This window comes from Bufo gargarizans, chromosome 4 (assembly GCF_014858855.1).
Source record: "Bufo gargarizans isolate SCDJY-AF-19 chromosome 4, ASM1485885v1, whole genome shotgun sequence".
NCBI classification, from domain to species: Eukaryota; Metazoa; Chordata; class Amphibia; order Anura; family Bufonidae; genus Bufo; species Bufo gargarizans.
The window spans coordinates 103181516-103203285 of record NC_058083.1 but is presented as its reverse complement, the minus strand read 5'-3'; the positions used below and the strand labels follow the sequence as shown (position 1 = coordinate 103203285).

General features: G+C 43.8%; 1 protein-coding gene across 2 annotated transcripts in view; it reads left to right on the top strand.

Annotated features, from left to right (window-relative positions):
* Window positions 1-21770, top strand: part of LOC122933758 (G-protein coupled receptor 35-like) — a 79443-nt gene that overhangs the window by 35699 nt on the left and 21974 nt on the right. The window contains exons 1-3 of one of the 2 annotated variants that reach the window (XM_044288745.1): window positions 8577-8595; window positions 8810-8909; window positions 8997-9061. In XM_044288745.1, the coding sequence (XP_044144680.1) occupies window positions 8899-8909; window positions 8997-9061 (76 nt within the window). In that variant the 5' untranslated portion in view covers window positions 8577-8595; window positions 8810-8898. Of the gene's footprint in view, window positions 1-8576; window positions 8596-8809; window positions 8910-8996; window positions 9062-21770 lie in introns of those variants that run through there. The other variant, XM_044288744.1, reaches the window with a different exon arrangement.

Below are 21770 nucleotides of genomic sequence, written 5' to 3'. Positions count from 1 at the left end.
GTTCCACCATGTTAGTGAAATGTTGCCTCCTGCTAACACGTTGCGTATCAGGTGGTGGTGCAGTTAGCTGTGGCGTGTTGACAAAAGTTTTCCACATCTCTGCCATGCTAACCCTGCCCTCAGAGGAGCTGGCCGTGACACAGCTGCCTTGGCGACCTCTTGCTCCTCCTCTGCCTTGGCCTTGGGCTTCCACTTGTTCCCCTGTGACATTTGGGAATGCTCTCAGTAGCGCGTCTACCAACGTGCGCTTGTACTCGCGCATCTTCCTATCACGCTCCAGTGCAGGAAGTAAGGTGGGCACATTGTCTTTGTAGCGTGGATCCAGCAGGGTGGCAACCCAGTAGTCCGCACAGGTTAAAATGTGGGCAACTCTGCTGTCGTTGCGCAGGCACTGCAGCATGTAGTCGCTCATGTGTGCCAGGCTGCCCAGGGGTAAGGACAAGCTGTCCTCTGTGGGAGGCGTATCGTCATCGTCCTGCCTTTCCCCCCAGCCACGCACCAGTGATGGACCCGAGCTGCGTTGGGTGCCACCCCGCTGTGACCATGCTTCATCCTCATCCTCCTCCACCTCCTCCTCATCCTCGTCCTCCTCGTCCTCCAGTAGTGGGCCCTGGCTGGCCACATTTGTACCTGGCCTCTGCTGTTGCCAAAAACCTCCCTCTGAGTCACTTCGAAGAGACTGGCCTGAAAGTGCTAAAAATGACCCCTCTTCCTCCTCCTCCTCCTCCTCCTGGGCCACCTCCTCTTCCATCATCGCCCTAAGTGTTTTCTCAAGGAGACATAGAAGTGGTATTGTAACGCTGATAACGGTGTCATCGCCACTGGCCATGTTGGTGGAGTACTCGAAACAGCGCAACAGGGCACACAGGTCTCGCATGGAGGCCCAGTCATTGGTGGTGAAGTGGTGCTGTTCTGTAGTGCGACTGACCCGTGCGTGCTGCAGCTGAAACTCCACTATGGCCTGCTGCTGCTCGCACAGTCTGTCCAGCATGTGCAAGGTGGAGTTCCACCTGGTGGGCACGTCGCATATGAGGCGGTGAGCGGGAAGGCCGAAGTTACGCTGTAGCGCAGACAGGCGAGCAGCAGCAGGATGTGAACGCCGGAAGCGCGAACAGACGGCCCGCACTTTATGCAGCAGCTCTGACATGTCGGGGTAGTTGTGAATGAACTTCTGCACCACCAAATTCAGCACATGCGCCAAGCAAGGGATGTGCGTCAAATTGGCTAGTCCCAGAGCTGCAACGAGATTTCGCCCATTATCACACACCACCAGGCCGGGCTTGAGGCTCACCGGCAGCAACCACTCGTCGGTCTGTTGTTCAATACCCCGCCACAACTCCTGTGCGGTGTGGGGCCTGTCCCCCAAACATATGAGTTTCAGAATGGCCTGCTGACGTTTACCCCGGGCTGTGCTGAAGTTGGTGGTGAAGGTGTGTGGCTGACTGGATGAGCAGGTGGAAGAAGAGGAGGAGGAAGCCGAGAAGGAGGAGGTGGCAACAGGAGGCAAAGAATGTTGCCCTGCGATCCTTGGCGGCGGAAGGACGTGCGCCAAACAGCTCTCCGCCTGGGGCCCAGCTGCCACTACATTTACCCAGTGTGCAGTTAGGGAGATATAGCGTCCCTGGCCGTGCTTACTGGTCCACGTATCTGTGGTTAGGTGGACCTTGCTACAGATGGCGTTGCGCAGTGCACACTTGATTTTATCGAATACTTGGTTGTGCAGGGAAGGCACGGCTCTCTTGGAGAAGTAGTGCCGGCTGGGAACAACATACTGTGGGACAGCAAGCGACATGAGCTGTTTGAAGCTGTCTGTGTCCACCAGCCTAAATGACAGCATTTCATAGGCCAGTAGTTTAGAAATGCTGGCATTCAGGGCCAGGGATCGAGGGTGGCTAGGTGGGAATTTACGCTTTCTATCAAATGTTTGTGAGATGGAGAGCTGAACGCTGGCGTGTGACATGGTTGAGACGCTTGGTGACGGAGGTGGTGGTGGTGGTGTTGGTGGTACATCCCCTGTTTGCTGGGCGGCAGGTGCCAACGTTCCTCCAGAGGCGGAGGAAGAGGCCGAGGCGGCAGCAGCAGAATAGGCCGAGGCGGCAGCAGCAGAAGAGGTAGCAGGGGGAGCCTGAGTGACTTCCTTGGTTTTAAGGTGTTTACTCCACTGCAGTTCATGCTTTGCATGCAGGTGCCTGGTCATGCAGGTTGTGCTCAGGTTCAGAACGTTAATGCCTCGCTTCAGGCTCTGATGGCACAGCGTGCAAACCACTCGGGTCTTGTCGTCAGCACATTGTTTGAAGAAGTGCCATGCCAGGGAACTCCTTGAAGCTGCCTTTGGGGTGCTCGGTCCCAGATGGCGGCGGGCAGTAGCAGGCGGAGTCTCTTGGCGGCGGGTGTTCTGCTTTTGCCCACTGCTCCCTCTTTTGCTACGCTGTTGGCTCGGTCTCACCACTGCCTCTTCCTCCGAACTGTGAAAGTCAGTGGCACGACCTTCATTCCATGTGGGGTCTAGGACCTCATCGTCCCCTGCATCGTCTTCCACCCAGTCTTGATCCCTGACCTCCTGTTCAGTCTGCACACTGCAGAAAGACGCAGCAGTTGGCACCTGTGTTTCGTCATCATCAGAGACATGCTGAGGTGGTATTCCCATGTCCTCATCATCAGGAAACATAAGTGGTTGTGCGTCAGTGCATTCTATGTCTTTCACCGCTGGGGAAGGGCTAGGTGGATGTCCTTGGGAAACCCTGCCAGCGGAGTCTTCAAACAGCATAAGAGACTGCTGCATAACTTGAGGCTGAGACAGTTTCCCTGGTATGCATGGGGGTGATGTGACAGACTGATGGGGTTGGTTTTCAGGCGCCATCTGTGCGCTTTCTGCAGAAGACTGGGTGGGAGATAATGTGAACGTGCTGGATCCACTGTCGGCCACCCAATTGACTAATGCCTGTACCTGCTCAGGCCTTACCATCCTTAGAACGGCATTGGGCCCCACCATATATCGCTGTAAATTCTGGCGGCTACTGGGACCTGAGGTAGTTGGTACACTAGGACGTGTGGATGTGGCAGAACGGCCACGTCCTCTCCCAGCACCAGAGGGTCCACTAACACCACCACGACCATGTCCACGTCCGCGTCCCTTACTAGATGTTTTTCTCATTGTTATGGTTCACCACAACAACAAATATATTATTTGGCCCAATGTATTGTATTCAAATTCAGCGGGATATAAATTTGAGGCCTAGTATTTAGGCGCTGGGTGACCGGTATGGATTTAGTGACAGAATTAGACTTGGAAATGCACAGAAGCGTGTGTGTGTGAAGTTATTCTGAATGACCCAATGTGCACCTTGAATATTATATACCCTTTTAGGGATAGATTTCAAATAGCTCTGATATAGCAGAAACCACTAAATTATGAAATTGCTAAATTGGGAATTGTATTTCAACCCAGAACAAAAAATGTGCTTTGACGGACACTAAATAACTTTCCCAGCCACAACAGGACAGCGTTAACGAGAGATTTAGCAGGATATAAATTTGAGGCCTAGTATTTAGGCGCTGGGTGACAGGTATGGGTTTAGTGACAGAATTAGACTTAGAAATACACAGTAGCGGATGTGTGTGAAGTTATTCTGAATGACCCAATGTGCACCTTGAATATTATATACCCTTTTAGGGATAGATTTCAAATAGCTCTGATATAGCAGAAACCACTAAATTATGAAATTGCTAAATTGGGAATTGTATTTCAACCCAGAACAAGAAATGTGCTTGAACGGACACTAAATAACTCGCCCAGCTACAGCACTAAGGACAGATTTAGCTGGATATAAATTTGAGGCCTAGTATTTAGGCGCTGGGTGACAGGTATGGGTTTAGTGACAGAATTAGACTTGGAAATGCACAGTAGCGGGTGTGTGATGTTATTCTGAATGTCCCTATGTGCACCTTCAATATGATCTACCCTTTTAGGGATAGATTTCAAATAGCTCTGATATAGCAGAAACCACTAAATTATGAAATTGCTAAATTGGGAATTGTATTTCAACCCAGAACAAAAAATGTGCTTTGACGGACACTAAATAACTTTCCCAGCCACAACAGGACAGCGTTAACGAGAGATTTAGCAGGATATAAATTTGAGGCCTAGTATTTAGGCGCTGGGTGACAGGTATGGGTTTAGTGACAGAATTAGACTTAGAAATACACAGTAGCGGGTGTGTGTGAAGTTATTCTGAATGACCCAATGTGCACCTTGAATATTATATACCCTTTTAGGGATAGATTTCAAATAGCTCTGATATAGCAGAAACCACTAAATTATGAAATTGCTAAATTGGGAATTGTATTTCAACCCAGAACAAGAAATGTGCTTGAACGGACACTAAATAACTCGCCCAGCTACAGCACTAAGGACAGATTTAGCTGGATATAAATTTGAGGCCTAGTATTTAGGCGCTGGGTGACAGGTATGGGTTTAGTGACAGAATTAGACTTGGAAATGCACAGTAGCGGGTGTGTGAAGTTATTCTGAATGTCCCTATGTGCACCTTCAATATGATCTACCCTTTTAGGGATAGATTTCAAATAGCTCTGATATAGCAGAAACCACTAAATTATGAAATTGCTAAATTGGGAATTGTATTTCAACCCAGAACAAGAAATGTGCTTGAACGGACACTAAATAACTCGCCCAGCTACAGCACTAACGACAGATTTAGCTGGATATGAATTTGAGGCCTAGTATTTAGGCGCTGGGTGACAGGTATGGGTTTAGTGACAGAATTAGACTTGGAAATGCACAGTAGCGGGTGTGTGAAGTTATTCTGAATGACCCTATGTGCACCTTGAATATTATATACCCTTTTAGGGATAGATTTCAAATAGCTCTGATACAGCAGAAACCACTAAATTTTTAAATTGCTAAATTGGGAATTGTATTTCAACCCAGAACAAAAAATGTGCTTTGACGGACACTAAATAACTTTCCCAGCCACAACAGGACAGCGGTAACGAGAGATTTAGCGGGATATAAATTTGAGGCCTAGTATTTAGGCGCTGGGTGACCGGTATGGATTTAGTGACAGAATTAGACTGGGATATGGCCAAAAAATAACCACACTATTGCTGGTTAAATGCACTTGGTGATGGGCGCAGCTTGCCCCTGATGTAGTATATGGCCAAAAAATGAACAGACTATTGCTGGTTAAATGCACTTGGTGTCACAGCTTGACCAACCACACTACTGAGGGTTAAATGCACTTGGTGACGGGCGCAGCTTGCCCCTGATGTAGTATATGGCCAAAAAATGAACAGACTATTGCTGGTTAAATGCACTTGGTGACGGGCGCAGCTTGCCCCTGATTTAGTATATGGCCAAAAAATGAACAGACTATTGCTGGTTAAATGCACTTGGTGTGATAGCTTGACCAACCACACTACTGAGGGTTAAATGCACTTGGTGACGGGCGCAGCTTGCCCCTGATGTAGTATATGGCCAAAAAATAAACAGACTATTGCTGGTTAAATGCACTTGGTGTGACAGCTTCACCCTGATGTAGGCTTTAGCCAAAAAACAAACGCACCATTGAGGGTTAAATGCACTTGGTGACAGGCGCAGCTTGCCCCTGATGTAGTATATGGCCAAAAAATGAACAGACTATTGCTGGTTAAATGCACTTGGTGACGGGCGCAGCTTGCCCCTGATTTAGTATATGGCCAAAAAATGAACAGACTATTGCTGGTTAAATGCACTTGGTGTGATAGCTTGACCAACCACACTACTGAGGGTTAAATGCACTTGGTGACGGGCGCAGCTTGCCCCTGATGTAGTATATGGCCAAAAAATAAACAGACTATTGCTGGTTAAATGCACTTGGTGTGACAGCTTCACCCTGATGTAGGCTTTAGCCAAAAAACAAACGCACCATTGAGGGTTAAATGCACTTGGTGACAGGCGCAGCTTGCCCCTGATGTAGTATATGGCCAAAAAATAAACAGACTATTGCTGGTTAAATGCACTTGGTGTGACAGCTTCACCCTGATGTAGGCTTTAGCCAAAAAACAACCACACCATTGAGGGTTAAATGCACTTGGTCGCAGCTTGTGCTGGCGCACCACAAGACACAAAATGGCCGCCGATCACCCCAGAAAAATGTGACTGACAAACGGTCTGGGCAGCCTAAAAACAGTGAGCAATTGAGGATCAGCAGCTCAATGATCCACAGCTGCAGATCGATCAGTTAATCAAGTCCTTTGGAGGAGTTAATCTGCCTAATCTCGCCCTACTGTCGCAGCCGCAACCTCTCCCTATGCTAATCAGAGCAGAGTGACGGGCGGCGCTATGTGACTCCAGCTTAAATAGAGGCTGGGTCACATGGTGCTCTGGCCAATCACAGCCATGCCAATAGTAGGCATGGCTGTGATGGCCTCTTGGGGCAAGTAGTATGACGCTTGTTGATTGGCTGCTTTGCAGCCTTTCAAAAAGCGCCAAGAAAGCGTCACAAAAGCGCGAAGAAAGCGACGAACACCGAACCCGAACCCGGACTTTTACGAAAATGTCCGGGTTCGGGTCCGTGTCACGGACACCCCAAAATTCGGTACGAACCCGAACTATACAGTTCGAGTTCGCTCATCCCTAATCCTAATAACTGTGCTTTAACATTGCTACCACAAATGTATGAATAAATTGTCACCTGGATGTTACCAGATTGGGAGGGGGGTCCACTGCAAACTCTCTCAATGTTAAATTAGTGCTGGCACTGTCAAACTGTGTAGGGACACACCATTTTGGCAAGGGAAATGGTAACACCCAGTTGTAAATGTATTCCTGAGTTTCTAGGTGGAATAAAAGAGGAACAGCACTATAAAGAGTTATAACAGAAGATGCTCCATTACTGTTATTTTAATGGGAATATGAGTGTTTACTTAAATAGACATGTTAGGAGAGGTAAAAGGTTGTCGAGTAAACGCTAGGGGCAGATTTACTATTGAAATTGATTGTTTTTTGCTGCTTTTCACTGTGTTTCTAAGTGTTTTAGATATTTTTCTTACCTTAACACCTTGCCCTTAATACTTCAACCTTGCCCCGATCTCAGACAATGTCAATGGGTCTGCACCGCAATGCTGGATTCACACGGCTGGTGCCTGTGCACATGGCGGTACGCAACATGGGCATAGCGACCGTACGGTTGTGTGAATCAGCCCAGCTTTCAGCTTTCATTTTTCAGATGCACTATTAGAAATGAAAGCTGTGCTGTGATTGGTTGATATGGGCAATAAAGTCAATTTTTCATTTGGACTGTTTTAAATAATCTGCTGTATTCGTGTGACAATGAAAAAACGCATTTTCCAAACCATTGAGTCTATGGGGCTATTCACATCGCCATTTTTTTTAATGGCCCTTGAATAACCAACGTCCAAAAATAGGATTTCATATTTGTGGTTGTTTTGATATCCAGATGGACCCCACTGAAATCAATGGGCTTGTTTTCAGTGCACATTTCTGGGGGTGGGGTGAGGAGGAGGTATTATATAACTGGGGGCACTATGGGGATCATTGTATGGGGCACCGTGGGGGCATAATATGTACTGAGGGCACTGCGGAAGTTGGGGTTAAAAAAAAGCCAATGAAATTCGGCCATTTTTGAAGGCTATTATGCAAAATGGATTCAAAATGGACATAAAAGACAGACGACCAGGAAATGGATGCACACACGGATGCAAAATGGCTGTGAAAAAACTGAAAGTTTATCCATTCTTTTTCTCTTTTATGTGAATGTAGCCTACTTTTATACTGTCTTGCTTTCATACAGCATTAGTAAATCCACCCCACAGAGTTTATAGTGCTTATTTATGGATATAAAAACTCTTTTCCTAAGACCAATGTAGTTAAAGGGGTTTTCCAAACGTTTAATATTGATGGCCTATGCTCAATCAAGTCGTCAATATCAGATAGTGAGGGTGCAACTCCGAGCACCCCCACTGATGAGATGTTTCAGAAGGCTCCGGCGAGTGCTGCGACCTCCTTGCAGCTTACCAAGCACAGCGCCGTACATTGTATAGTGGTTACAATTGGTATTGCAGCCCAGGCCCATTCACTTGAGGCCATGGGACTAATGAATATGACGTCATCTAGGAAGAGGTCACAGTGCTCACCGGAGCACCATGGCCTCCTCCAACAACAGATCGCGGGTGTGTCGGGAGTTGGACCCCACCAACTAGATATTGATGACCAATCCTGAGGATAGGCTATCACTATTAAACGCTCTGAATACCCCTTTGATAGTATTTCATTGTAAATGATTACTGCCCCAATTCCCCAAATAATAAAAAACTGGCAGACAAATCACACATATCATAAAAATCAGATAGTTTAATAAATATGACGTGATTGTGCCAACTAAACCAGGTTATGCCTAATGAATTTCAACGAGATTTCCAGCTGCAGTTTGTTTGAGTGGGAGGGAGAAATAATCATTTTGGCTCTTGAATCTTGCATCTGCTTTCTGTTTGTATTTCGTATGCCTATAGCATCAGAATGTTAACACGTTTACAACTCCTGCTACTACCTTTATGCTTTGTGTATCTGATTCATGGGTGAGTCACAAGTCACTTGTGCAATAAACTGCCCTGAAATGTTAGTGAAACCTATAGAGCTTCCAGTACACAGAGACTCTTTTCACAACTTCAGTTTAGAAGTAAAAGGGGAAAAAAAAAATGTGCCAAGTTATTTGCACAGGGGGTAGGTTTAAGAAATACTACAGACAGGAAGAATGTGAAGATTGAATCTTGTGCATTTCAACCCATACAGCTGTTCTGAATTTCCCTAAACTCAAAGAGACTGTATCATCCCACACGGCTGAGATCATTCCTGGTCATTGCTGGATGTAGAGACAGATCATGGATCGAAGGTGAGTTGACTGTACATAAGACTTACTCTCTGCTTTTTATATACATATTTCAAAATGTTACGGGTAACTTTTTGCAACTCTTTACAGGAACACCCCGGTCAATGCTTCCGTGGCTATGACCACACACATCCTGAAGCTCTCAACTACCACCGGTAAGAGCTTTGTATATTCTTAGAGTACAATAGGTCAAGGGCAATGGGGAAAAAAATCTGAAATATGACTTATTTCCATGTAAATGTGTTAGAGATGAATAATCTTATTACTGACAAGACCACATCAGCAACAGTTACGACAACCAAGGAGAAACCATACAAGGGTACTTTCACACTTGCGGCAGAGGATTCCGGCAGGCAGTTCCATCAAACCGTATGCAAACTGATGCAATTTTTCCGACGGATCAGGATCCGGATCCGTCTGACAAATGCATTGAAATGCCGGATCCGTCTCTCCGGTGTCTTCCCAGAAAAACGTATCCGGCATTTTTTTCACATTTTTGGCAGTCTGAGCTTGCACAGACCGCAATGCTGGATCAGTTTTTCCGGAACACTCATTTCAATGGAAGAAAATTCCGGATCTGGCATTCCAGCAAGTGTTCTGGAATTTTGGACGGAGATAAAACCCGCAGCATGCTGCGGTATTATCTCCGTCGTGGAAAGTCAAAAAGACTGAACTGAAGACATCCTAATGCATCCTGAACAGATTGCTCTCCATTCAGAATGCATAGGGATAAAACTGATCAGTTCTTTTCCAGTATTAATCCCCTATAACGGAACTCAGTGCCGGAAAAGAATAACGCTAGTGTGAAAGTACCCTTAGTCCAGTGTTATTTTAACTCCTTTGTGATCAAGGCGAACCCTTACTTTTTGGAATATTGTATTCTTGGGGTGAGTTCACACAGAGCTTTTTCTGCATAGATATCGGTGTGGTGTAGATTGGTCAATGTGTCCTCAAAGAATACAGAGTCTTATGCAATTTGTCCTAACCCCTTAAGTACCGAGCCAATTTTTGTTTTTGCATTTTTTCATCTTTTCTTCCCCATGTTTCAATAGCTATAAGTCTTTTTTAATTTTCCATTTATATAGCCATATGAGGACTTGTTTTTTGTGCAAAGAAAAGAGGGTTAGTCAGCACTTATGCTGCCATGGCAAAAAACCTAGAGAAAAAAAGACATGCAGCAGCACCCTGCAAATCAGGTAAAGTACAATAATGCCATAGTCACAAAAATTATAGTGCTATTATAAAGCACTTACGCTTATTTATAAAGTGAGATGCTTGCCATGATCTGTCTCTACATCCAGGAGATGTTAAAAAATTAAATTACATTTTTGTGACTATGGCATTATTGTACTTTATCTGATGCATTGTCTTTTTTTCTCTAGACTTGTTTTTTGTGGGATAAGTTGTATTTTTTTAAGCGCACCATTTACTGTACCATGTCTGTTATTGTAAAATGGGAAAAAAATTATTTGTGGGGTTAAATAAAAAATTTAAAAAAATTAAAAACAATTCCACCAAGGTTTTTGGGGTGGTTGTGACAAATCTGTCAATATGAAACATATATATATATTTTTTTTGTTTTGCTAGTTCTAAAAAAAATAAAAAGCTTTGTAAAACTCAAAGTTGTCTTTGCATCGCCATTTTCTGACAGCCATAACATTTTTTTATATTTCTATCCACAGAGCTATATGAGGGCTTGATTTTTGCGATACAAACTTTCGTTTTTTTTTGGGTGGAGGAAAGGAGACTAAAAAACGGCTATGATAACTGATTGGAGCCCTGTGATTTCACTGCGGGAGCTCCAATCAGAGAGCAGAGGGAGCCGCATCCCTCTGTCTTACCTCACAGCTGACACAAGCGGTGTTAATTACAGTATCTGAGGGGTTAAATGATGGCGTTCGGCCTAATCGCCTTTCCCAGTCATAGCAGTCAGGTGTCTGCTGTAATATATCCCTCTCCATGAATTACCTCAGCCACCATGACGTACTGGTACATCACGGTGGCTGAAGGGGTTAAGCAGATCCCCCCCATCCCCAAAAAGAATCAACCAATTCTGAAATGTAACATCAATTACACCGACCTGTAATATCTGACATACCATATCTAAAAGGCATGAGAACAATGGTCTCCATTTTAAATTAATCGTATCTCCATCCCTGAAATCACATATGAAAACTGCTTTTTTTGTGGCTTGTACTGTTTAGGGTAAGAACAGATAAGAATGGACAAATACTGAAAATACAAAACTTTTTGTAATTTTAGTTTTTGGATGATGTGTATGTGTTATTACATGAGGGTTTGATATATAGTGAGAGTGACTTGGGCGTATAAGAATTATGAACTAGAAAGAATGTGATCATTTCAGGTGAGTTACTGAAAGGGATGCAAATGAGCTAGTAACAAGCTCTGCCTCTGATGCCACCAGATGTAAGGCAGAAATCCTATAATTTAATGTTTGACCCTTTAAATAGGTTTTGAGACATGACTTGGATATCAAATAAGCCAGTACATCATCCGCAGACAGCTGTTTCAGGTGATTGCCCCTCATCAGTGCAGAGAGTACTGGCTTAACTGGGTGAGAGGCCTAAGTCAGATTTGGGGGGTACTACTTTTACACTTGCGCTGTTAATTCCGGTATTAAGATCCAGCAGAGGATCCAGATGACTTCTAAAAAAAAATGATCAGTTGAGATTGACTTACAATGTTTTCAGTGCCGGATCCGTTTTTTTCCCCATATGCATCCTGAATGGATCTCTTTCCATTCAGAATGCATGAGGACTAAACAAAAATGTTTTTTTTTTTTTCAGTATTGAGATCCTCTGCCGGTTCTCAGTACCAGAAAACAACAACACAAATGTGAAACAGGCCTTAATTGGGTTGAGAAGGTGAGGTATTTGTTATTTTTGCCTTTAGCCCCTTTCACACGGGCGAGTATTCCGCCCGGATGCGATGCGTGAGTTGAACGCATTGCACCCGCACTGAATACTGACCCATTCATTTCTATGGGGCTGTTCACATGAGCAGTGATTTTCACGCATCACTTGTGCGTTGCGTGAAAATCGCAGCATGCTCTATATTCTGCATTTTTCACGTTACGCAGGCCCCATAGAAATGAATAGGGTTGTGTGAAAATCGCAAGCATCCGCAAGCAAGTGCGGATGCGGTGCGATTTTCACGCACGGTTGCTAGGAGACGATCGGGATGGAGACCCGATCATTATTATTTTCCCTTATAACATAGTTATAAGGGAAAATAAAAGCATTCTTAATACAGAATGCATCGTTAAATAGCGCTGTAGGGGTTAAAAAAATAATAATAATAATTTAACTCACCTTAATCCACTTGCTCACCTAGCCGGCATCTCCTTCTGTCTTCATCTTATCTTTGTGTAGCAACAAGGACCTTTGGTGACGTCACAGTCATCACATGATCCATCACATGATCTTTTGCCATGGTGATGGACCATGTAATGACTGTGAGGTCACCAAAGGTCCTTGTTGCTACACAAAGATAAGATGAAGACAGAAGGAGATGCTGGGCAACGCGAACAAGTGGACTAAGGTGAGTTAAATTATTTTTATTAATTTTTTAACCCCTCCAGCGCTATTTAACTATGCATTCTGTATTCAGAATGCTATTATTTTCCCTTATAACCATGTTATAAGGGAAAATAATACAATCTACAGAATACCGATCCCAAGCCTGAACTTCTGTGAAGAAGTTCAGGTTTGGGTACCAAATATGCGCGATTTTTCTCACGCGAGTGCAAAACGCATGACAATGTTTTGCACTTGCGCGGAAAAATCACGGGTGTTCCCGCAACGCACCCGCACATGTTTCCGCAACGGCCGTGTAAAAGAGAAACATAGAAACATAGAATGTGTCGGCATATAAGAACCATTTGGCCCATCTAGTCTGCCCAATATACTGAATACTATGGATAGCCCCTGGCCCTTTCTTATATGAAGGATGGCCTTATGCCTATCCCATGCATGCTTAAACTCCTTCACTGTATTTGCAGCTACCACTTCTGCAGGAAGGCTATTCCATGCATCCACTACTCTCTCAGTAAAGTAATACTTCCTGATATTACTATTAAACCTTTGCCCCTCTAATTTAAAACTGTGTCCTCTTGTAGCAGTTTTTCTTCTTTTAAATATTCTCTCCTCTTTTACCTTGTTGATTCCCTTTATGTATTTAGAAGTTTCTATCATATCCCCTCTGTCTCGTCTTTCTTCCAAGCTATACATGTTAAGATCCTTTAATCTTTCCTGGTAAGTTTTATCCTGCAATCCATGTACTAGTTTAGTAGCTCTTCTCTGAACTCTCTCCAAAATATCAATATCCTTCTGGAGATATGGTCTCCAGTACTGAGCACAATACTCCAAATGAGGTCCTTTCTGTTTTTTATATTTTAACTTTTTTGAGATGACTGCTGGGGCAAAAGTGCCTCTTTTTTATAAATGTTTTTCAACAAGGGCACTGCTATTCCTAAGGCCCCTTTCACACGGGCGAGTTTTCCGCTCGGGTGCAATGAGTGAGGTGAACGCATTGCACCCTCACTGAATCCGGACCCATTCAATTCTATGGGGCTGTGCACATGAGCGGTGACTTTCACACATCACTTGTGCGTTGTGTCATGCTCTATATTGTGCGTTTTTCACGGCCCCATAGAAATGAATGGGGCTGCGTGAAAATCGCAAGCATCCGCAAGCAAGTGCGGATGTGGTGCGATTTTCACGCACGGTTTCTAGGTGACGATTGGGATGGGGAATCGATCATTATTATTTTCCCTTATAACATGCTTATAAGGGAAAATAAAAGCATTCTTAATACAGAATGCTAAGTAAATTAGGGATGGAGATGTTAAAAAATAAAATTTAAACTCACCTCATGCACTTGTTTGCCACCGGGCTGGCTTGTCTTCTTCCTTCTTCTTTGAGGACCTGGGATGAAAAGGACCTTTGGTGACGTCACTGCGCTCATCACATGGTCCACCACCATGTGATGGACCATGTGATGAGCGCAGTGACGTCACCAAAGGTCCTTTTCCTCCCAGGTCCTCAAAGAAGAAGGAAGAAGACAAGCCAGCCCGGTGGCGAACAAGTGGATGAGGTGAGTTTAAATATTTACTTAGCATTCTGTATTAAGAATGCTATTATTTTCCCGTATAACCATGTTATAAGGGAAAGTAATAAAATCTACTCAACACCTAACCCAAACCCAAACTTCTGTGAAGAAGTCCGAGTTCGGGTCTGGGTACCAAACATGCCGATTTTTCTTATGCGTGTGCAAATCACATTAAAAGGTGCATTTTCCCAAAACGCACCCGCATCCTATCCGGCCCTCACACGCGACGCCCGTGTGAAAGAGGCCTAACTGTATGTGTATTACATGTAGATATAGGGAAGCACAGGCGTGACCACTATACAGACAACCTGTCATCTGATTATGTATCACTGAATGACTAACATTTCTGGGAACACCATTAAAAGGGTTTTCCAAGATTTTTATACAGATGACGTAGCCTTCAGATCGAATTCAACTTCAAGCTTCTCTTCGCCCAACACTAGTCATCAGTATAAAAATCGCAGAAAACCCCTGTAGTAACACCTTAGCGAAGTAAGAAGTTCTGTTTAAGGCTACTTTCACACTTGAGTTTTGTGCGGATCCGTCATGGATGGATCTGTTCAGATAATACAACCGTCTGCATCCGTTCAGAATGGATCCATTTGTATTATCTTTATTTAACATAAGTGAAAATCAAAAAGCAGCGGTGGCTCACCCTCTTCCTATACGGATAAGGTGCACACCCCCTGGTCCCACCCTTAGGACCAAATGTAAAGAATTATTTAGAAAAACCAGGTGTGGGGGGGCACACTTCAAAGGACAACACTCTAAGGGATGATATTAATACAATTTAATAAAATTTAAATTAAGAATATACCCCTAAAACATACATAAAATATGGTACATCATTGAATATGTCCCAATCAATAAAAATGCATACTCAATTCGCAGAATGGCTCTATAAAGCAATGTATACTGTTATCCACAATCGGCAATGCTATCCAATTGATTGATAGCTAAAGTCCGGCAACTTCAAGCTAAAGGTGATAGTGTCCCGCAAGTAAGTAGGGCAGATATATATGTTCACATCCACTATTTGTTCCAGTGCACTCTCAATCTCATGCCCACACTTAGGAGCTGACAGTCAAGAACTTGAAAATGCTGTTATGAAGTAAAGTATGTGCTCCAAACCGAGCCCGGTCTTACCCTTCACCGCTGTTGTAGCGTTGTTCCAGGAGGCCGCACACCCGCAGCGTCCCACGTGGTGTGCTGCTGCCTGTACGCGGCGTCCCACGTGACCTGGTTTCCAAGGGGACCGGATGCAAGCTCGTGTGGCATGTAACTTGTGCGTCAGCATCCACTCTGTGCTTTTAGTTACGTAACTCTTTCTTTTCTTTGCCGGCTTTCTCGCTTTTTCTTTGCTCCTGTGTAGATCAACGCTTACTCTAGACACCGCCAGACGCGTTTCGGGGTCTCAAGCCCCTTCCTCAGTGGCCTACTGGGTAAGCGGATCTTTACTCTTTATAAAGGGTTAGCTCCACCCTCCTTCCTCCATGTTGTTTCTGCTTTTACTACTTTGTGGGGTGGATTTGCTTTGCATGAACCGGACTGTCAACCTGATGTGCCTTTTTTAATCATACATCTTGTTTAAAATACTTTAAAACAATAAATACAAATACCCCATATGTATAAAATTGATATCGGAGAAGACTGCAAGGTCTCACATAAAAAACGCATGAAAAACGCATCAAAACCGCATCGCGTTTTCCATGCGTTTTTTCTTAAAATGTACTTTTCGCTTATCTATAACCTCAATTTTGCCTTCATATGTTGGGGTGACCAGCGCATTCATAGCTGGGACCGTACATTTGCCTTTCCTTCAAAGATTCCTTAATTTTGTATAATCGAGGCGGATACTACTAATCTCTATGTAGTTAGGAGAGGCCGTCCTGCGGGGAGGGGAAATCACAGTGTCGGTAAAACGGCCAGACTACGATCTCCCATCTCCACAGGACAACCCTCACAAAAACCCAAAGACCTCCAGCTCAGCATTGAGGCCTCTAGGGATGATGGTGTCATATTCGAAGATCCTTCTGGATTCTTGTCGTGACATGTGTGCAATATGGTTTCCCCCTCTCCAGGCTTTTTTGACTTTTTCAATTGCCACAAATTTTAAACTTGTGGGATCACAGTTATGTATTAATTTGAAATGTTTAGATAGAGAGTGCGTATCCAGGCCTTTTTTGATATTTGCCACATGCTCTGCCACTCTCTTTTTCAGCGTTCTTTTGGTTCTGCCTATATACTGCTTCCTGCATCCACACTGTAGCAGATATATAACGTCTGTGGAATCGCAGGTTAGGCATTCCTGTATCTCCAAACTGAACGTATTAACTGTGGATACCACTTTCGTGGTCTTTTTTGGGAAACTGGTAATTTTACAATTGGAACACCTGCCGCATTTAAAGAATCCATTTACTGCTAACCAATTGTCTTTTACTTTTTTATGGCTTTCCTTCCTCAATTGCACTGTCGGGGCTATCTTCCCGGCCAGGTTATTTGCCCTAGTGTACGTGATTTTGGGAACTTCACTTAAAAGGGGGCCAACCCACTTATCATTTAATAGGTGTCCCCAATGTTTGCTAATGCTCCTCTCAATAGTTTTGTACTGAGAATTAAAAGGTAAAATAATTCTCAGTACCTAATCACAACCTTGGGGATCCTTTACCCGAAAGAAATCTTTTCTTTCCATTTTTTTCACTTTTGCAAGTGACCTCTCGATCACCTGTACCGGGTAATCTTTTTCTAGCAATTGTTCTTTCAAAACAGTCGCTTCCTCCTCAAACCTGGCATCTTCAGTACAGTTCCGCCGTAGCCTGCGGAACTGACTGGTTGGCACATTGATTAACCAGCGGGGTAAATGACAGCTAGCGTATCTAATAAAACTGTTTTTAGCGACTGGTTTGAAAAAAGTATTGCATTGTAGCTGGTCCCCCTTCACCCATATCTCAAGATCTAAAAATTCTACTTTTGATTTACTAATACTAGGGGTGAAGACCAGATTTTTATAATTCTTATTGATATCTTGAAGAAATACATCCAAGGATTCTGCTGTATCTTGCCATATGAACAGGACGTCATCTATGTAGCGCCGCCATAGCACCAGATCCGTCCCCAGCCTCGGCATGATGACCTCTTTTTCCCATTGAGCCAAGAACAAGTTGGCATAGCTGGGGGCGAATCTGGTGCCCATGGCGGTGCCAGTTCGCTGTACATAGAACTCCCTATCAAAGGAAAAATAATTGTGGGCCAATATATATCTAACCCCTCCCAATAGGAACTCCAACTGCTCACTAGGGATACCTGCATCTCCCGACATTTGTTCTTGTAAAGCTTGTATGCCTTGGGTGTGGTCAATAATGGTATACAAAGACCCCACATCCAAGGTCCCCAAGATCCAGCCATCCAACCACCTAATCGTCTCCAGGGTTCCGACTATGTCAGTAGTATCGCGTATGTAAGATGGTACTTGTTTAACATAGGGTTGAAGCCATTTATCTATGTATTTTGATAAATTACATGATATGGATTCAATCCCAGACACTATCGGTCGCCCTGGAGGTGATTGCAGATTTTTATGGATCTTGGGGATACAGTAGAACATTGGTATCCTTTTCTCAGTATTCAATATGAACCTGGCCTCCTGCTCCGAAAGAAAGTCCATCTCCACTCCCCTTTCACAGTATATTTTTAACGTTTTATAGTATTCTTCTGTAGGATCACCTTTCAATTTTTGATAAGTATTTCCTGAACTTAGTTGTTTCTGACACTCTTTCATATAATCTTCCATATTCTGTACTACTACCGCCCCACCTTTGTCAGCTGGCCTAATTATAATGTCATTCATCTCCTGTAATGACTTGATCGCCTTCATCTCTTCTCTATTTAGATTGGCATTAATCCTACGGCTTTTTAGTCCTCTCAAGTCTCGTTCAACATTATTTTTAAAAGTCGCCATTTCACTACTGATCTCTTGCCTGGGAAATTTCTTTGATTTAGCTTTTAGATCAGTATGTGAATACCTACTGGTGCTTCCTTCACTATCCATTTCTCTGTTGATCGGATTTTTCAAAAAATACTTTTTGAGGCATAGCCGTCTGATGAATTTTTCAACCCCAATATATGTGGCAAACTTGTCCAGAGGATTTGACGGGGCAAATTTGAGGCCCTTATTTAATAACTGTACCTGAGTGTCTGTAAGTACAGTGTCACTAATGTTAATTATGTTGGTCGTCGGTTGTGTGGATTTCTGTGTGTCCTTCTTTCGTGCATGTCGTCCTCTCCTAATTGTCCTTTGTGTTCTTGCCACTTTGATCTGGTCAATATTGGCATGTGATAATGTTCTGTGTTCTGTTGATACCTGTGTTGTTGTCGTGGTAACGGAAAATTGTCCCTGTCCCGTGTGTGTTCTATCTGACGCTCCCTCAAATTGTAATCGTGTGCATACCCCTGTCTGTAATTGTGTTTCCTCATGTTCTGCCGTGGTGGCGTGGGAGTACGTGTGTTCTTGTGTTTCCTCACATTCTGCCGTGGTGGCGTGGGAGTACGTGTGTTCCTTATTCGTGCTCTGTGGTGTGGTGGAGTGTAATCTAAAAAATGAGGTGTAGCCAGTGTTTCAAATCTGTTTGAAATTTTTACATTTCCATAATCTATATTGTGTTCCTGAGTGTCAGTGTCCTCGACCTCCCTCTGTACATTAGCTTCAGTGGCTTCCTTCCTTTCTAGATGGTGTAACTTTCTAGATTTCTTCCCTATTATTTCCCTTTCCAGGGAATCTAAATTTTTGCATATTCTTTCGTGCCATTTATGCACTACTTCAGTATTTGGAAATGTCTCCATTTCTCGCTTTAGGGAATCAATTTGTCCCGTCATCTCCTCTGATATTTGTATCCTCCTTTTTATAATCATCTGGACAAGGGTTCCTGATTGGGCTTTCAAAAAAGTGTCCCACTCCAGTTTGAATTTGTCATCCACCAAGTCCATTGCAGGTATCTTGGTGAGTGTCAAACCTTTAGGGATGAATCCCATGTCCAGATATTGTGTGAGTGACCTTATTTCCCATTTATTTCTCAATTGACGTTGTAGAGTCTTCTCCAATACTTTAAAAACATCATCCATTGACCTCTCAATCCCTGCTGACATTTCCCCTTCCACCTTGAAAGTGAATGCATCAATTTTCTTATATTTATTATTTAAGTGTTCCCAAATGTCCATATTAGGAGGAGGGGAGCACAACCGTTAAGGGTGCTACAAAAGTGAAAATCAAAAAGCAGCGGTGGCTCACCCTCTTCCTATACGGATAAGGTGCACACCCCCTGGTCCCACCCTTAGGACCAAATGTAAAGAATTATTTAGAAAAACCAGGTGTGGGGGGGCACACTTCAAAGGACAACACTCTAAGGGATGGTATTAATACAATTTAATAAAATTTAAATTAAGAATATACCCCTAAAACATACATAAAATATGGTACATCATTGAATATTTGTATTTATTGTTTTAAAGTATTTTAAACAAGATGTATGATTAAAAAAGGCACATCAGGTTGACAGTCCGGTTCATGCAAAGCAAATCCACCCCACAAAGTAGTAAAAGCAGAAACAACATGGAGGAAGGAGGGTGGAGCTGACCCTTTATAAAGAGTAAAGATCCGCTTACCCAGTAGGCCACTGAGGAAGGGGCTTGAGACCCCGAAACGCGTCTGGCGGTGTCTAGAGTAAGCGTTGATCTACACAGGAGCAAAGAAAAAGCGAGAAAGCCGGCAAAGAAAAGAAAGAGTTACGTAACTAAAAGCACAGAGTGGATGCTGACGCACAAGTTACATGCCACACGAGCTTGCATCCGGTCCCCTTGGAAACCAGGTCACGTGGGACGCCGCGTACAGGCAGCAGCACACCACGTGGGACGCTGCGGGTGTGCGGCCTCCTGGAACAACGCTACAACAGCGGTGAAGGGTAAGACCGGGCTCGGTTTGGAGCACATACTTTACTTCATAACAGCATTTTCAAGTTCTTGACTGTCAGCTCCTAAGTGTGGGCATGAGATTGAGAGTGCACTGGAACAAATAGTGGATGTGAACATATATATCTGCCCTACTTACTTGCGGGACACTATCACCTTTAGCTTGAAGTTGCCGGACTTTAGCTATCAATCAATTGGATAGCATTGCCGATTGTGGATAACAGTATACATTGCTTTATAGAGCCATTCTGCGAATTGAGTATGCATTTTTATTGATTGGGACATATTCAATGATGTACCATATTTTATGTATGTTTTAGGGGTATATTCTTAATTTAAATTTTATTAAATTGTATTAATACCATCCCTTAGAGTGTTGTCCTTTGAAGTGTGCCCCCCCACACCTGGTTTTTCTAAATAATTCTTTATTTAACATAGCCAAGACGGATCCGTCTTGAACACCATTAATAGTCAATGGAGGACGGATCCGTTTTCTATTGTGCCAGATTGTGTCAGTGAAAACGGATCCGTCCCCATTGACTTGCATTGTGTGTCAGGATTAGGGATGAGCGAACTCGAACTGTATAGTTCGGGTTCGTACCGAATTTTGGGGTGTCCGTGACACGGACCCGAACCCGGACATTTTCGTAAAAGTCCGGGTTCGGGTTCGGTGTTCGTCGCTTTCTTCGCGCTTTTGTGACGCTTTCTTGGCGCTTTTTGAAAGGCTGCAAAGCAGCCAATCAACAAGCGTCATACTACTTGCCCCAAGAGGCCATCACAGCCATGCCTACTATTGGCATGGCTGTGATTGGCCAGAGCACCATGTGACCCAGCCTCTATTTAAGCTGGAGTCACATAGCGCCGCCCGTCACTCTGCTCTGATTAGCGTAGGGAGAGGTTGCGGCTGCGACAGTAGGGCGAGATTAGGCAGATTAACTCCTCCAAAGGACTTGATTAACTGATCGATCTGCAGCTGTGGATCATTGAGCTGCTGATCCTCAATTGCTCACTGTTTTTAGGCTGCACAGACCGTTTGTCAGTCTCATTTTTCTGGGGTGATCGGCGGCCATTTTGTGTCTTGTGGTGCGCCAGCACAAGCTGCGACCAAGTGCATTTAACCCTCAATGGTGTGGTTGTTTTTTGGCTAAAGCCTACATCAGGGTGAAGCTGTCACACCAAGTGCATTTAACCAGCAATAGTCTGTTCATTTTTTGGCCATATCCCAGTCTAATTCTGTCACTAAATCCATACCGGTCACCCAGCGCCTAAATACTAGGCCTCAAATTTATATCCAGCTAAATCTGTCCCTAGTGCTGTAGCTGGGCGAGTTATTTAGTGTCCGTTCAAGCACATTTCTTGTTCTGGGTTGAAATACAATTCCCAATTTAGCAATTTCATAATTTAGTGGTTCCTGCTATATCAGAGCTCTTTGAAATCTATCCCAAAAAGGGTATATAATATTGAAGGTGCACATAGGGTCATTCAGAGTAACTTCACACACACCCGCTACTGTGTATTTCCAAGTCTAATTCTGTCACTAAATCCATACCGGTGACCCAGCGCCTAAATACTAGGCCTCAAATTTAATTCCCTCTAAATCTCTCGTTACCCACCGCTGTACTGTTGTTGCTGGGCAAGATATTTAGTGTCCGTCAAAGCACATTTTTTGTTCTGGGTTGAAGTACAATTCCCAATTTAGCAATTTCATAATTTAGTGGTTTCTGCTATATCAGAGCTATTTGAAATCTATCCCAAAAAGGGTATATAATATTG